Here is a 17,682-nt window from a genome sequence, read left to right as displayed (position 1 = left end):
GTTTTTTTTCCTGTATCCCATTCTCTCCACGAAGACCAGCATCCCCTCTACATTTCCAAACTTTCCTTAATGGTGTGTGTGCATGGTGCTTGTGTGAGTGTGTTTGTCTGTGCGTGCGTGCATGCATGTGTGCATGTGTGTATGTGTTCCATTTGTTTCCTCTCTCAGTAAGATTATTCACATTGTGCTGAACTGTGCCTTGGGGCTGTGGACTCAGCTTTTGTTCATTCCATCCCTTCTCATTCCTCCTTAACAAGAAAAATAGTTTACAGGCCTCTTGTGAGGGTTCGTATGTGTTCTCTTATAGCACCACCCAAGAGGATCCGTGGAAATAGTTTTGTAAAGGACTCAGCAATAAAACCAAAAGCAAAATAAAATGACAGAAAGCAACTCTAGAGGGCTTTCAAGGAAGGGGACTTACTATGTCTTCCTTTTGCTTTGCTCTTTCTCCTTCCAGTGTCTGCTTCGAGTCAAATAGTGGCGATTTTCAATGAGTACATTTCTAAACCACACTAAGACTGGCTTCAAGGGAGAAATGGGGCACAGAGGAGCAGTAGGAAAGGAATCAGGAGGGCATGGGGGAATGGGGACTCTGTAGAGATGTTGCTAGGCAACCAGCATCCTGGACTAGTCCGCCCTGGGGCTGGAGATGCTGAAATGGCCTGCCCTCCACCCTTGCATTTTTTTTGTGCTTGGCTGAGCTGTCTGGCTCTGGAGCAATGCATGTGTGAGATGTCCTGCTACTCTCCTCCCTATTACCATCTCCAGGGAGACTGTCCTTCTCCTTTGTTTGCATCCAATACAGAAAGAGATGCTCAATAACACCTCCAACCCCTGGATTTCTTAAAAAGTCCATGCTGGAGACAAGGTTTGACATCTCCTTGCTCCTCCCTCAAGGGGACACTATTCAGCCATGTATGCATGCTTCATGAACTGTTTTTTATTTCTCCATGCTATTAAATGAACTTTTGATGACATATGGAATTACCATCACGTCATCTGTCTACACACTATCGTTACATTTGTTTGCTTTACCATGTGCCTTTTAAGATGTTAAATATTATTGGCCATCCCCAGGGGATGGAGAGACATCTGTTTTGCTCATTTGGTAATGTGCCTGTTTCACAGAACTAAGCCTAATAAATGATGCTGGCCATCACACTGAAGGCAGAGGTCAGCTCACCATGGTGCTGTCCCAAACCCCCCTGGCTTTTCTTGATGAGGTGGCCTGGGAGGTTCAGGACAGAAGGTTTATGATGCTCATTCCCTTTGTCTTCTCCTAGCCTCTGCATGAATCTTTAGCCCTTGGCTGAGGCAGGAACTCCTGGTGAATGGAGTACAGAAGGAAGCAGATGGCAGATATGGGCCAGGCTTCAGCAGACAGACCAGCCAGCCAATCGGAAGACACCATCTGTCTACCCTGCTCAGCTGAGAAGACATGAAATCAACTTGTCTTTTTTAATTTCATTTTTTTTTTATTTCTTGGCAACACGTGCTTTTGGGGAATTCCTGGTTTGCTTGGGAAAAACCAATCCTTCTACAGTTTTTAGAGACTGTTAACCATGAAGTGGCTGGGGAGGGGCTGTGAGGGTGAGAGTATATGTAGGCATGCACCCACTAAGTCTGATCATTTATTCTGTGTGCTACTATTAGAGTCTATACATTTTTTATTCAATTATTCATTCATTTATTTTTATGAGCATTGGTGTTTTGCCTGCATGTATGAACTTAAGAGGGTGTTGGATCCCCCTGAAACTGAGGCTACAAACAGCTATGAGCTGCTATATGGGGTGCTGGGAATTGAACCCAGATCCCCTGGAAGAGCAGCTAGTGCTCTTAATTGCCATTTCTTCATCCCCTAGAGTCTAGACATTAAAAAAAAAAAAAGTTATACACTTGTTTTTCTAGCCCATAGTAGGCAGCATGTCAACTCTGTCTTCAAGTGCCACTTTGTTTAAAGCCCAGACAAACTTCCTTAACCTTTTAGAATAACGCACACCAGTGTCTCTGTGAGAAGAGCATGGCTAGCAACACTCAACTCACCTACTGTCCTATCAGGATCCCTACACCAGACTGCTCACAGCAAAACGCCCTTGGTTCAGCACCATCAAATGCATCTCAGGATGGCTGGGAAACTTTACAAGTTGTGGTTTTTCTTTTTCTGTGACCCCTGCTCTGAGGTTCTCAAATGTGAACATTGTAGATGACAGCATATGTTGTGATGTCAAAAGATGGGCAAGCCTAGATTAGAAACTTGAATTCAAAGGAAAGAAGATAGGCCAGTCAGTAATGAGCTTGCCTTACAAGCATGAGGACCCTAGAAGCTTCTGCCTTAGGGACCTTTCCAAGATTGGGGCACAAGCAATGGTGGCACCACCTAGTTTATCTTCCCAACTTCTGTGGGGAAACACTGACTTCCAAAGTCTCCCCACTTCTCAGAATTGTGGGTGTTCTTTGTTCCTCTCTTTTTACAAGAAATGGACAGTTTGAAATTTTCTGCCACCGGCCACCAAGAGACTGGGTTAGAGGGGACAGGCATGGTCATCCTTAGGCAAATTAGACTTAGAATGCTACTGCCTCACATCACATTGCAGCTTCCTAAACACAGCAGAAACCAAAGGCAGCAATGCCCATGTATGCAGGCGGACAGGGCTTCAGTGTATAAAGCTTTATTATGTGAGGTGAGAAAGTTGGCAGAGCAAAATATCTACTTACAAAAAGTAATGGGAAAAGCAGAAAAATGAGGCGGTCTGGGCAAAGAAGGTGAATATCTCTTTCTTGAACTAGCTTGTCTTGCTGTCTAGTGAGATATGGCCCAGTATCCTAAGACTGCAGGGAACCATGCTAGAGCTACACCTCCACCATTCAAGTCTACGGAAAATGAAGTCTTTTTTTTTTCTTGGTGATTTTTTGAGACAGGGTTTCTTTGTATTGCTTTGGAGCCTGTCCTGGAACTTTCTCTGTAGACAAGGCTGGCCTCGAACTCACAGAGATCCACCTGCCTCTGCCTCCCAAGTGCTGGGATTAAAGCTGTATGTTACCAACGCCCCACATGAAGTCTATTTTTAAGACACCCAGGAGGAAAGGTACAGAAGCTTACCTGGGAATATCCTCCGCCTCCGGTGCCTCATCAATAGGCTTACAATGTATGGAAATTCTTCTCAGTCTTCCTTAAGTTCCTCTCAGCAGTACAAACACATTGCCTGTGTTTTGTTTCATTAAGATCTGTCTAAGAAACCCTGGCTGGCCACAGTAAACTAGGCTGGTCTTAGGCTGACATTGATGCTCTTGTGTCTGCCTTCTAAATGTGGAGATCAGAGGTGTGCATCAGTATCCCCACCTCCCCACAAACCCCTTCTTTTTTCTTTCAAAATGCTCCTGCAAATAGGCATTCCAATCAGAAAAAAAAATTTTAAAGGAGCAACCATAGGAAGACAAGACGAGAAGTCGAATGCAACACAAACTTGTTCAATGTCCCAGTTCCAGCTGCCAAAGCCTCAAGACACTGACTCAGAAACACAGAAACACAGACGAAGGTCCTCTTACTCTGAGAAGGAAGTTTTGGATGACAGAGCAAGGCACAACGCGTTGGAGGGTGACCTGGGTGCTGCCTGTACACACTCCTGGTGTGGATGAACACTCATGTCACCGCTGCAGCTGTGCCGAGGGAAATCTAAGGACACAAGGAGCTACACAGGTATCAAAACCTTACCCGTGAACTTAGGATAAATTCCTGGCAGGTGATCCAGATGCTCTGTTGACTTTCTGACCTCCCTCATAGGGGTCAGGCTCCATTTACTGGAGTAATTGGGATCTGGAAATGGATTTCACTCAGTGATACCAAGCTGCTTTACAGGTTGAATGTCTGCTGACGGGACTGTGGCCACATCTTTTTTCTGGAAACATTATGCTAACCATGATCAAGTTGACATAACTGCATGAAATTATTTGTGTGGCGGTCTGGTTCCCAGCACCCCCAGGTGATGACGAGCAAGAGAGAGTGAGCAGTTGAGGTCAGGTCAGCTTGCTTCTGTGACATTTATACTACAGGTTTACATGCTTCTGAGAGACTGAGGCGAAGCCAGAAGAAGCTCCTGAAATCATGGTACATAGATGCTGATTCCAGTGGAACTTCAGCTACTTCTCATTAATGTCTCTCAGTGACCAACTTGTGCCAACTGTTTGCTTCTCTGAGAGAGACAAAGATTCCTCCAAACTTGATTCTGTTCTTAGAAACCTAGTCATGTAAATGTGGCCTAGAAATGCCCTTTTCCTTCCCTCTCCAGCTCTGAGACTCCAGGTCAAAATGTTCTAAGAAATACTTCTTAGTCCAAGGATTATGACAAATATTCCAAAATTATCTTAACAAAAATGGTGAAAATACTTTCAATAGTTCTATATTTTAGTGTCTAAACTTACTACTCTATGAACACAAAGTATCCCAAGAGTGTGACAGGGGAGTCTAAACTAAAGTACCACAGAGATACCCATACATCAGTGCTTATTTCAGCACTGTTCACAATAGCCCAATTAGATGCTCATCAGCAGATGAATGGAAAAGGAAAATGTGGTATCCGTGTAAAATGGAGTTTAAGTCAGACATAAAAAAAGAACAAAATTACATCCTTTGCACGACAGTAGATGTTACACCTACTTTCATATAGATGTAGAACTCATCATGTTAAATGAAACAGGCTTTACTTGCCTAAAAGGCAAATACCAGATTTTCTCTCATATGTAGAATCTAGATTTGAATATATATGACAAGAGAGAAAGTAGAATGCAGTCAAGAAAAAAATTGTACATTTTATTTCACATGTGTAATATATATTTAATGACTTGTGTGCACAGAAGCATGCAGACATGCATGGTGGAATGCTTGTGAGGAAAAGGAGACCAGTGTGAGAGGAGGAAGAAGAGGAAGGGAGGGCAGTGGGGCACAAATATAAGCCAAGTACAATGAACAGATTTAAATTGTCACAAGGACAATTAGCGTTTTCTAAGCTAACTAACGTGTTAATAAAAGGGACACACTAAGGTATGCAGCTAAAATGTCTGTGCCATTTAAAACCCAGAGGTTGGTCCACATGAGGTGGAGAACAGGACTACAATACTGAACAACAGAACTTTGTGAGAAGGAAGAAAAATACAAATATCAAATTTGGCTTTTGTCCAAAAGCTTTAGCCCAGTTTCTCCCAATTACACAGAGGCTCACTTTGCCGTGGAATTTGGAATCTTTATATGCACACATATATATAGATATATATACACTGTGTGTATTAAAACATACCCTAAGCAGTTGGTACTATGGCAAGAAGTTCTCCAAGGAAGCAATAGGAAGATGCCTTAGGATCATACATTCTTTCATTCAACATTAAGTATTTAGTGACACTACATGCCAGGCATCAGGCTGGGTACTAAGGACACAGTGGCTATAACACAAGTAATGCTTAGGAAGTCTGACTTGGGTTGTAAGGAAGGAGTGGCTAAGTGTAAGCCACTGGAGATAAGGATGGGGAAGGCCTTCTATGCTGTGAATTGTTTGTAGACTGAATAGAAATTAAACATGCTCACAGAACAAGATATAGGAAGGCTGGAGTTCTAGTAAAAGGGACTAAATGGGAAGGCATTTCCCACAAAGGGTGGGGAGAGCATGAGTTCCCTGATTGCCTAATGTAGTACCCTTTTGACATTACAGGGTTCAAAAATAATTGTTCTCAAATTATATATTGGTAATTAAATTTTTCTTGGACAAGTCATCTCAGCTGTCTCCATTCATACCAAGAGCAGCTTGCTAACCAGCAGTAATTAAGTTGCTCTTTGTGGTCTCATTTCCTGTTCCAGAAGGTGGCTTCTAAGTTCCCAAGCTTGGGTTTCAGAAAAGCATGTGAAACACACCCCACAGACCACTTCTTTATAAACTCCTCCACAGATTCTTAACAATTTAAAGTGCCAAATGTCAACAAGTGGAAGGCTCCTCTACTTGAAAAATTCTTGTTCAATATACATTTTCCCTAAATTGTCTCACTCACCCAAATCAACCTACAGGCCGTAGGCCATGGAATCTAGCCTAATAAGGATATAATCTAAAATGTGGGTAAACTATAAATGACGATAAGGTAATCACAGCACTTATGTGTAATAGTGGAAAAATTGTAAGGCAGGAACACAGCAACCTTAAAGTGCAACTAAATGGGTGAATGATTAGATAACAGTGATATATCCATTTCTGGAATTTAGTCAGCTCTTAACAAAGTAACAATTTACCATGACATAGGAAACACTAGGAGGACACAGATACGTGGGAGAATAAAGTACAAAGCAATATATATATATATATTATAATTGCAACTATGGGACATATATAAACAGGATAATGCTAGGAAGAAATCCCACCAGCATAAGAATAATAACTGCTGCATGTGTGCAATGAGATTATGAGTTTTCCCAATTTTCTATAACATTTTTATAATGGCTCTGTTATTGGAATAATATTGAAAGCATTAACTCTTAAAGTTTGTAATTGAATCATTTTTCAAGTCTAAGCAGCAAGTCCAAGGCCACAGAGACAAATCTGCATATGAATAATTTGCAATCTCTTGAATGCCCTGAGAATGAGCATGTAGGCTGCATTCCAGCCCTATGATGAACTGAGACATCTTCATGGCAAGAGGTCCTGCTCATGTTTGTAATCCCAGCACACACACACACACACACACACACACACACACACACACACACACACACACACACACACACACACACACACACAGAGAGAGAGAGAGAGAGAGAGTAAAAGATGACTATCCTGAGAACAACATCAGAGAATATCAAACCAATAGAGTCAGAAAAGTTGGAATTGAACCAGATTTCAAAGGTATTTAAGGCAGGGTTGGAATCACTCCCTCATTCTTGAGACTCTGGGTAAAGCAATGACCTTTTCAAGAGCCACATGCCTTCTGTGACTTCCTGATCTTTTTATATGTGCTCTCAGTTTGGGGAGAATTATGTTGATTTCTCATCTCAGTTTCTCCAAATGTTTGCTATTGATGGAGATGGCAACCCATGCCATGTCATAAAAGGAGGGCTGTTAACCCTCAGGAGATAGAGAACAGAGGTGTTTTTTCTTTCTCTGGGCACTATGAAAGCTTAATTTGAAAAGAAGGAACTCTCTCTCCTCTGAGGGAGATGTCATCAGTTTTAGCGACACAGGAGTTATTTAGGTTACAATGCTGTTAACTCCTTCCAAGCAGAAAGAATAGGTAATGGTAGCTGCGGAAATTCCTTTTCTAGAAGTTCTCAACAATAGGTTATATATACATCTGGCCTTGAACACCAGAGGCATGCTGTACATAGAAATAGAATGAACAAAAATAGCATACACACAAAATACCTTGGCGTGTCTCAGCCATTGTCACACAGCTTTTGCTAGACAGAGATATAAAAATAGTAGATAATCCCCTTCCATCCCTCACCAAATCTACCTCTACCTTACATTAATTAGTCACAGAAGAAACTAGGAAAATGGTCCCAGAGGGACTTACCTGTACTAGGAGCTCCAGCTTCCTATCATCAAGGAGATGTACTTGACATCGACGGCCCTCCGTCATCTATGGGAAAAGAAAAGCAATGGTCACTGAGAGTCTAGAATGCAGATGTAATTCTTGAAGGTCTGTGGGCTAAACTCCACCAGGCACCATCCCTTGGCTAAAGTTTCCCTCACTGGGAGTTGGCCATATAATGCTAAGAAGTGGCTAGACTATTGGTCATACCAGAAAACATTTATGGAGCCCTTTCTGTGTACAAACAGGTATGATGGAGCCTGTTAGACAATGGTACACAGATGGTATATGTGATTCCAGGTATTTATAACCCATGGAATAGATGTAAAGTGAATTAGCAAACACATGGATAACATATTGCTGGACAGTCGTGTTATTCAACCTTTATTCACTCTTCAATATCTGCTGTCACGAACAAAAATCAAAGCTCAGAATCCCATGTCAGCCTCTTTTTCATCATCTCCCTTGCAGACCTCCAAAAAACAAGGTCTTGCATTACTGCTAAACCCTAGGCCAGAGAGACTGTCAAGAAACAGGGTGTTACCGTTACAGAGTATTATCTGAAGTTGACTGCTGGCCTCCACATGGCTGCATACACATAAACTTGTATTTGCACAGGCACTTATAAACACAAACACAGCACACCCACAGCATGTATAGACTTTGACTATTACCTTTAAAGATAGTTAATCATCAATATAATACAATTATCAAAATTTAATTTTGATAGTGGTTATATTTTATACGTGGCACCCCAAAACTTCTGTAAAAAAAAATGGCAGTAAGATTTTACTAGCTGTATCTAATACCACTGTTGAGGTTCAGTGATCCATAGGCCCCTTCCAGCTTAGTCTCTCACACAACTCTACAGTAGTAGTTCTCAACCTGTGGGTGTGGCCCCTTAGGAGGTGGGGTTGCATCATCCTTTCACAGGAGTCAGATGTCAGAAACCCTGCATATCAGATATTTATATTATAATGTATAACAGTAGCAAAATTTCAGTTATGGAGTAAGAACAAAAATAATTTTATGGTTGGGGCTCACCAGGGAGGGTATTAAAGGGTTGCCGCTTTAGGGAAGTTGAGAACTGCTGCTCTTTCCTCCAGCGACAGCTACAGCTACAGCTACTAAACACATGAAAGGATGCAGGCAAATAGATCCTAGCCTTATCACTCTTCATCAAAGTCCTTGTGAGAGCCTTGTTCAGGGAAGATGGAAAGAACACCATGTCTTATTCTCTAGGAATTATTCCACCAAGTCCAAAGCTGTCATGAAAAAAAATGTCCTCTCTTTCTCCAAAGATGGCAGATACCTACCTCCCTCTGTCACATAAGAGCTCTCTTGTTGGGGCTCTAAACCACATGACACTGCTGTTTGGATATTGCTAATCTCAAAGGGCTCTTGATCCTGAGTTGTGACAATGACTCAGCAGTTAAGTTTCACATAACTCATAAACCAACAAAGGGATTAAAACAGGTTTAAAGGGGAGGGGTCACCTTCAGCCTCTAGGCTTGCTATTTTGCAAATACTAGCTCAGTCAGGTGGCCTCAGGCATGATGTGGCTCTTTGAGAAGTCCTTTTCTAATCTTTGAGTTTTAGGTAACTCCAGGGACTCCATTAGCCAAAATCACAGAGGCATCCTTGCAGGCTGATGTTATTTAAAAACAATAACAAAAACCCATTTTATCTCAATCACTCCCCTATTGAGTTGAATGAAATTCATTACAACTTTAAATTAGATTGAAATCTATGCTGCTATGTTAACACATAGAAATGATTCTTTCATCCAAAAAATTCACACCAGAAATGTTAACATCTAGTAACAACAGGCACCTATTAGCCATGGCATAGGCACTTTGGATATGATTTTGGAACTATAGCCATTCAGTTCTAATTATAATTACTGTGTATGAGTCTTAGGAAGGAATGTGGCACAACCATCTTGCATACTATTTTGAAGTTCTTTAAAAACAAAAGAAAATATTTATCACAGGCCTGAGAAGATGGCATGTGGCCGAAATCCCAGCAGTTTGTAGGTGGAGTAAGGTAAATGAGGACTTCAAGACCATTCTATGCTACATAGTGATACTGAAACAAGACTTGTCTCAAATAAAAATAAAAAAGCAAGGCAGACCAAATAAAAAATAAGCAGAAATGTAGGGAGCTTAAGGTCATCTTTGGCTCTGTATCAAGTTCTGGGCTACCCTGTGGTACATCTCAAAACTCAAGAGGGCAAGAAAGACTTTGAAAAGGCAATGTTGTTTGTCCTTTCCACACCTCCAATGTCAAGTTTAGCTCTATCCCATGGTAAAAGTCTAAACACATATACAGATTTTGGGTTATGTAACCACATTCTAATTAATTTTATGAAAACCAATTGGTACCTAAAAGACATTACTGTAGCAAAGAAGTCTTTTGTTTTGAGAAAGGGTCACACTATGTAGCTTGGCTGGCATGAACAGGCTGGTCCCTAACTCTCAGAGATTCTGCCTCTGCCTCTGTAGTATTTGGATTAAAGACATGTCCCACCCATTTATAAAAAGGAAGTAGGGAGTAATTTTATCAAAATATGTCATTGCACTTTAAGGTTCAGTTTACCTCTCAGAACTTGTTTTCAATCTGAAAAGTAAAATTCCCACTAAATTTAAATAACATAACTTTATCTCCTTGGTACATTGAGTCACTGTGTACTGAGATGTTGACGTAGTATTTATTGCAAGTGTGCTCCACGCCTTCCTTGCAGAAAACAAAATAGCTCCACAAAAGTTGGCATGGAGAGGAGTCAGAACAGAAGCCCTTTGAATCATATTGGAGGGCACAGCTCTCCTCTTATAGCACCACTGTGGTTTGTGTTTCAAAAGGGCACCTGTTTATTGTTTCCTTGAGCAAGATTGGAGTACCCAGTTTTCAGTGGAAGTTCAAAATAGGCTCACCCTTGTGAATGCATACAAAGAACAGACATCTGTAGTATTGTTTGGTTTGCTAGGTACCCTGAAGTTTCTTCTCAGTCCTCACAATTGTAAAATAATACTGCTCCCCATCACCACCACTCCTTTACAGCTGCACAGGGCCCAATGGGAGCCCTGGCAATCACCCTCACAGGAAATCCTTTGGAGAACAAGGCTGAGCATTGGTGTCAGCTGGCTCCAGTTCTAACCATAAATCACCTTGCTGCCTAAACATTCTATAGGAATGTGGGCATGCCAAGTACACTGTCAGTTTTAGGCATACTTGAAGAAATGTTATTTTTAAAGTGAGGTGTCCACCTTGGCTGTTATGATATACTTGGACTCATGAAGAGCAGATTCATGAACAAGAAAAAGTAATATAGTCAGATATGAAATGATCTGTGTATTATACAGTTGCCAATGAAACTGTCCTGCACAGGGGCAGGGATCAGGAGAATAGCTGATGAAATACGATGACATAGGAGGTGGTAAGCTTCTGGCTTACAGGTGGGTCCTCTCTGCCTGCCCCATCCATGTACTATGCACTATTTAACAACTTGTTAAAAAACAAAACAACAACAACAATAAACAAATGACACAATAAAATCCATTACTGTGTAGGCTAACCTAAAAGTATCAATTAAATAATGAGTTAAAAGATGATTCGAAAAGAAAAGGTCTAGAAAGGTGACGGTGTTGTTAAGAGATTAGCTGTAGGGAATAGGGTTGACAAGACTCCTCAGACAATCAGTTTAATAGTGCCTATTTTTAACATAAAAGCAAGTACTTCAGAGGGCTGGGGAGATGACTGTTTATAAAGTGCTTGCCTTGCAAATACAAGGGACCGAGTTCCATTCCCAGGACCCATGGAAAAGATGTCATTAAAAAAACTCTTCCAATGACCTCCCCAGGATCTAGTGGATAGTTCTCACCCAGTGCTCACACAGATGGCCCTGATTAAATGGGTCACAAAACAAAACCCAGGGTCATAAATCTGGGAAAGGGATTGGTAGGAATGGTGGGTGGGAGATAGAGATAGGAGGGAGATAAAGGGGTGAAGAGCAATCGGAATTCATTCTAGGTATGTATAAAATTGTCAAGTAACAAAGTTAACCATCAGGGGAAAAAATGGGCATATAGCAAAGGTTTGTAATCTGAGTACCGGGGAAACGGAGCCAGGGGTTTGTGCCACCTCCTTGGCAAGTTCTAGGCCAGTGAGAGACTCTGGTAGGCAGTGCCTGAGAAATGACAGCTGAGGTTGTCCTCTGGCTTCTCCACCCTACACCCTTCACATGAGTAGGCATATCCCTTCACAAAACGTACATGCACAATGTATACACAAGTGAACACATGCACACAAGTACAAGTAATAAATAAATCACACAAGTGGCGCTAGAATCTCCTCTTGGATATGACTAAAATATAAGCCAGCAACCCAACTTACTTATTAACAACAATGACCCCCTCCCAGGGTCTCTGGCTTGTGGAATAGATTTGCTTCTGGTTGGGGTTCAGATTTGAGATAGTCTCAGGTGGCATCTCCACAAACACTCTCCTTCTCATGCCATAGTGATACAGAAGGCAACAGAACTGAGGTTTAAAAGTCTTTTCTTAGAGAGTGCAGACACTCTGAGTTGGGGAAAAAAAATCTCACATAATATTACGAATATTGTTTCTTCTTAATACAAAACCAAGCTGCCCGGTTTTCACGTGCTTCTTATCACCCTAAACTCTGATAGCCCGTTTTGCTTTATGCATTTTTCACATTTATTTACTCTATGTGTATGTGTGTGTGGTTATAAATGGGATCATAGACAGCTTTCAGGAGTTGGTTTTCTCTACCTTCTGGGGACTGAACTCAGGTTATCAGGCCTTGAGGCAGGTGCCTTTACCTTCTGAGCCATCTCACCCTTCCCTCTTTTTTTGTTTTAGCCACTCTTTATCTACTACCCTCTTTCCCTCTTTCTTGTCTTCATCTAACGACTCATATACCATCGGAGATACCATACAGAAGACCTCTGAAGAAACAGTGAGAGTTTCAGAGTTTCTACCGTTTTACGTATGTGCAATGTACTTGTGTGAATCCTAACACAGCCTAGAGAAAGGAACATATCTTGAACTTAGGGGGGAAAAAAAAAGGTCTGTGGTTTAAAATGAAAACTAAAAAAACAGTTAATCAGGGGCTACAGATTTAGCTGAGTTGTTAGAGTGCCCCTGCCTAACAAGCACCAGCCCTTGGTTCGACTTCCAATACTAAAAACGACTGGACGTGGTAGTTATACTACCTATAATCCCAATATTTAGGAAGCAGAGGCAGAAGGATCAGATGTTATGGTCATCCTTGGCTACATAGTAAGTTTGAGGTCAGCTTGGGCTCTACCTTCTGGTTTTCTATCTCTTTAAAAAAAATCAACAAATACATGTTATTACAGTTTCTCAGTTTTCTGAAGCTAGTTTCCATGGACAGATAACGAAGTCTGGGGGAAAGGAAAAGGATTTGCAAGGACACATGCATAAACCTGCAAATCATGTTAGCCTAGTCATTGCACACCACTCGTCTAATTAATGTCTTTACCAAAACCAAAGTAAGTTACCATGCTGTGGTGACTTATATGCATTTTTGAGAAGATCAGTTTCTGAGACACTAAAATGAGAAATATTAATGACTATTGAGAAATGCATATATATAAGAATCAATATTCACCAGAGGCAACCTTAAACACTGTCCTTGAGACCTTCACCACCAAATGGAGAAGCTGGAGTAGGTGGCATGGGGCTGAGACAGGAAGTAGAAATGTACATTTCACTGGGCAGTGGTAGCACATGCCTTTATTCCAAGTGCTTGGGAGGCAAGGCAGGTAGATTTCAGTGAGTTCAAGGGTTCGAGGTCTGCCTGATCTACAAATTGAGTTCCAGGACTGTTACACAGAGAAACCCTGTCTCAAAAAAGCTTAAAAAAAAAAAAAAAAAAAAAACAAAACAAAGAAAGAAATGTACATCTCTCCTGCTCATAGGGTCCATTAAACCACCAGCTGTAAGGATGCCGGATGCATTACAACATTACCTCACAATCTGACCTTTGACCCAGGCTGTTTGCTGGCTCTGAAGGAAATTCCAAGTACATGACTACAACTTCCCAACACAAATCACAGTTGGAGATTCAGCTTTCTGAGTCACCTTAAAAGCATCACCTCCCATCACTCTCTCTCTACTAGTTTCCTCCTTGGAAAAAGAAAGGACCCAAAGACTGAATTAGGAATCCAAAGGTTGAAAGGTTACAAAAATCTCAATAACCAGTGAGCTTCTCCCAGCCATGAGGCGATCAATGCATGCAACACACAGCAACTCATGCAAGGCCAGCTGACAGGGAACAAGCAGATGGCAAAGGACTTAGGCAGTTTAGTGTGTTAGAAATACTCCTCCCACTGTTAAGCATGCACAATGGAAATAGGTGACCGCAGTGGACAAAAAGTCCCTTTGCTCATAGTTCTTAGGGTAAAAGAAGAAACAATGTCCATTTTGTATTAGAACTATCCCTTATCTGAATTTAAGTTCACTTTTAAAAAGTATCAGTATTTTGGATCTGAGGAGACAGCTTAGTTGGTAAAGCTCCTGACCCCACAAGCACCAGGATGTTGAGTTCAGATCCACAGAGCCTACCTATATCAAGAGCCCAGCAAGTGGTGAGCTCCAGTCACCAAAGTGCTACTGGAGAAGAGACAGATGGACCCCTGTAGCTTATTGACCAGCTAGCCTAGTGGGATCAGTGAGCTAGAGATGCTATTTCAAGGAAATGTGAAGAGAGATAGATGAAGACTTCTGGCATCAATGCATTGGGGAATTCAAATTCATTGGGAAAGACCAAGGACCTAGACCCAACTCAAACTGAGATTAACTACATTTATAGGACCTTAGAGCCAAACAGCATGCCGTGCAGAAGGGTGGTGGTGGGGTGATGTGGGGTTTTAAAGAAGGATACCAGAAAGGGATGTATTACACCTATATATGACATGTACAACTTCATGTACACGTGCACACACACATATAATAAAAGAATTAGCATATTAAAGTGAGAAAGAGGAAAGAAAGATAACACAACTGCTGACCATCAGAGCACTCATTCAGAGAGACTGACCTTGTCCCTAGTTTGCTCTGGCCTCTCTCAGGCTGTGCTGCCTCCGTCTTTATATAATGCTCTGGATCTAGAAGAGCACACCCAGGTGAGCCCTGGAGGCCCATGGCTGCAGAACACAGCTGCAGTTCATACAGCCCAGGTGGAAGTTCCTGAGTGGCTCTATTAGAAGGGTTAGTGTGACATCCAAGTTCAATTAGCAATTGCAAACATTCTGCACATTTGCATGGGAGGAGCTTATAAATAGGGACAGGGTATCCCCAAGGATCTCCAGCAAGTCTATCCTAAGGGCATCCCTACCCTCTGAATCTTTATTTGTTTGAAGCAGGAAACAAAAAGTTTTTGTTTTATTTTGTTTTGTTTGTTTGTTTGTTTTCTGGTAATGTAGAAAAGAAGACCTGTGGTCTTGGGCCACATTCAGGCCACAGGGACAGCTTGAGGCTGCTATGTTTGAGGTGAGAATAATTTCTCAGAGGCATGTGTGAATTGAAGCCTCAATTTCTAACAGGTAATCCTGTCTACATGATCCTGCTGGGATGTGAAACACTAATAGTCTTTATTTTAACCCCACCATTGGGCCCAAACACTAAAACGTGCTCAGCTTAAGCCTAGGAACCCAGGCATCTTAGACTTTGCAACAGAGATGGGTTAGAAACACAGAAAGTCAGTGTCTTGGCCTAAGGTTTAGAAGATGACTCATCGATCCAGACAAGAAAAAGGTGACAGGCCCAGCAGATGGCTCTGCAGGGATCTTACAGATGAGTATATCTATTGTGTGATGAACTTTTCCTTGGCAGAAGAACCAAATGCCCACTCAACCCATATACAGTATCAAGGATGGACCAAGGTATGAGTCTACCAAAATCCACCTCAGTGAATCAATGAGTTTATTGGGCTCACTTACAAGGCATGGTTGAGGGTTACTTATAGGAGTATGAGTGACCCCCAAATAGCTGACACACTGATAACCCTTGCTTCAACATGGATGGTGACTTGCTCATAGTTGTGGAGATAGTGTTGCCTACTTAGTTAAGCTTCCACAAATCCTCTGCTACTCCCTGAGACCAGTAAACCACTAGAGCACTTGTAGCTGGGTAGAATTGTGTACAGCTGGCATGGATGTGAAGGACAGAGCAGATGAGGTCTCAGATTGGGGTATAATGTCCCTCCTCACCCCCTTCTAACAAAGGTCAACAGTCCAACCTTGAAGGTATCTTCCAGGTAGTCAAGGTGGTTCTGACTAAGATGATAATGGCTATTAATCTTGGAGGACAACATTCTACAACATTCCCTGACTTGACATTTCAGGATGTGGGGAAGAAAGGACATGCTTCACTTCCCAACAAAACATCACAAGTGGGAGAGGCCAGGCTTGTAGCACAGATGTTGGGAAGATGTATCTCAAATATGGAAGGTTAACATTTGCACAGTCCACATGGAGCCAAGGACCAAGGTGGAGAGCTGTTATCCCTACATTTGTCAGCCAGCACCTTGAAAGAATCAGGAAGGGACAGACACTGGGAGAGCCAGATGATCTCAGTGTGAGCTGGGACTGATGCTAAGTACCTGGATCCTGACTTAAGAGTTCAGAGCAAAAACTGGCATCTGTAGAATGATGGACAGACACAAAGAAGGTCTCTAGGCTCCTAATGGGCAGCAGCATCTTTTTACTGCCACTCTGACCAGCTGGACACCCACAGAATTCTAACTGGGTTGACCCATTCGGGTTCTGACACTGCTTCTGTCCTGCAAACGGGAGGGACTGCTATTCTCTGACCTTCACATGAATGTGTACCTATTTCCAGGAGCAAACTGTATGTGTAGTATACCTGTACATATATGAACAGATACAAATTCACACACGTATACTAATACAAAGAAAAATAATGTTAGAGTTAGCTGAAGAGAATCTATTTAAGTACACCAAGACAAACTGGTCTACAAGAGCTAGTTCCAGGACAGCCTCCAAAGCCACAAAGAAACCCTGTCATGAAAAACCAAAACCCAAAACCCAAAAAAAAAAAACAAAAACCAACCAAACAAAAAGAACACCAAGACACAGGAGTGGGGGAGGGAGGATGTTCAGGTGTTCTTCTTACACACATGCAAACATACCCAAAGAGTTATTAATGATAGTATCCACATACATGTACATACATGCATTCCTTACAGTACATATGCCCTTATAGATGTTCAAGGATGCCTGAATGAGGTGTAAACCCTAAAAGGTACAGAACACGGGATGGGGGGAGGGGCATGGGAGAAGGGAGGATGTAAGGGAGAGAGAACTGGGATTGATATGTAAAATAAGATTGCTTCTAGATTAAATTTAAAAAAAATTGAGAGAGAGAGAGAGAGAGAGAGAGAATGTTTATATGTTCAGAACACTCCATGCTCTCCTTAAAGAACGATGGAAGAAATTAATAAGTCTCCCTTGACACACAAGTTCTGGCTTCAGGATCTTAGTAGAGGAGTGTATTGTTGTTTTCAGGCTGAAGAGGGGTCCCTCCCCCAAAGGAAAACACACATATCTACCTATCCTTTTGTTTAGATGACTATTTAGAGTTGAAAAGGGGAGTCAGACCAGGACTGCAGCCTCCAGAAAGACAGTTTTAACTAGCCAAGAAAAAGGTAAGGTTGAATAAAAGGAGATAAAGCTGATTCTATGGATCTAAAGAGACTTCATTTATAAAGGATCCAGATTTCTAAAAGTAAAAAGGTGGTATGTGACAGAAGGAAACAAATTAAACAAGAAAGCAGAGACTGCTACATTCAAGAACACAGGGAATCTTCATGGAGAACCCCCAAAGCTAGGGTACAACTTGGAAGAGCAACAGGATCATCACATAATCTCTGGGGAAGATTTAAAGCCCAGAACACATTTTTGCAAGGATAGAGATATTTAAAACAAGAAATCAAAGGACAGTGGGAGCTCCTCAAGGCATGCTCAAAGCAAGGCAGGCTGCAAATGGATGGAGTCCCCATTGTTCCCATTTGCAACAAGCAGACATTTGTTTACAGAAGAACTCGGAACAGTTC

The 17,682-nt window shown here is 41.7% G+C and overlaps 1 protein-coding gene across 8 annotated transcripts in view; it reads right to left on the bottom strand.

Moving 5' to 3' along the window:
- The window catches only part of Frmd4a (FERM domain containing 4A), a 590,169-nt gene that overhangs the window by 172,639 nt on the left and 399,848 nt on the right, over positions 1-17,682 (bottom strand). For all 8 annotated transcript variants that reach the window (XM_051205872.1, XM_051205874.1, XM_051205870.1 and 5 more), the window contains one exon: positions 7,546-7,611. In XM_051205872.1, coding sequence (XP_051061829.1) covers positions 7,546-7,611 — 66 coding nt within the window. The remainder of the gene's footprint in view (positions 1-7,545; positions 7,612-17,682) is intronic.

This window comes from Phodopus roborovskii, unplaced genomic scaffold (genome assembly GCF_943737965.1).
Source record: "Phodopus roborovskii unplaced genomic scaffold, PHOROB, whole genome shotgun sequence".
Classification (NCBI taxonomy): Eukaryota; Metazoa; Chordata; class Mammalia; order Rodentia; family Cricetidae; genus Phodopus; species Phodopus roborovskii.
The sequence above is the reverse complement of the archived record's forward strand: the minus strand, read 5'-3'. Positions and strand labels throughout refer to the sequence as shown.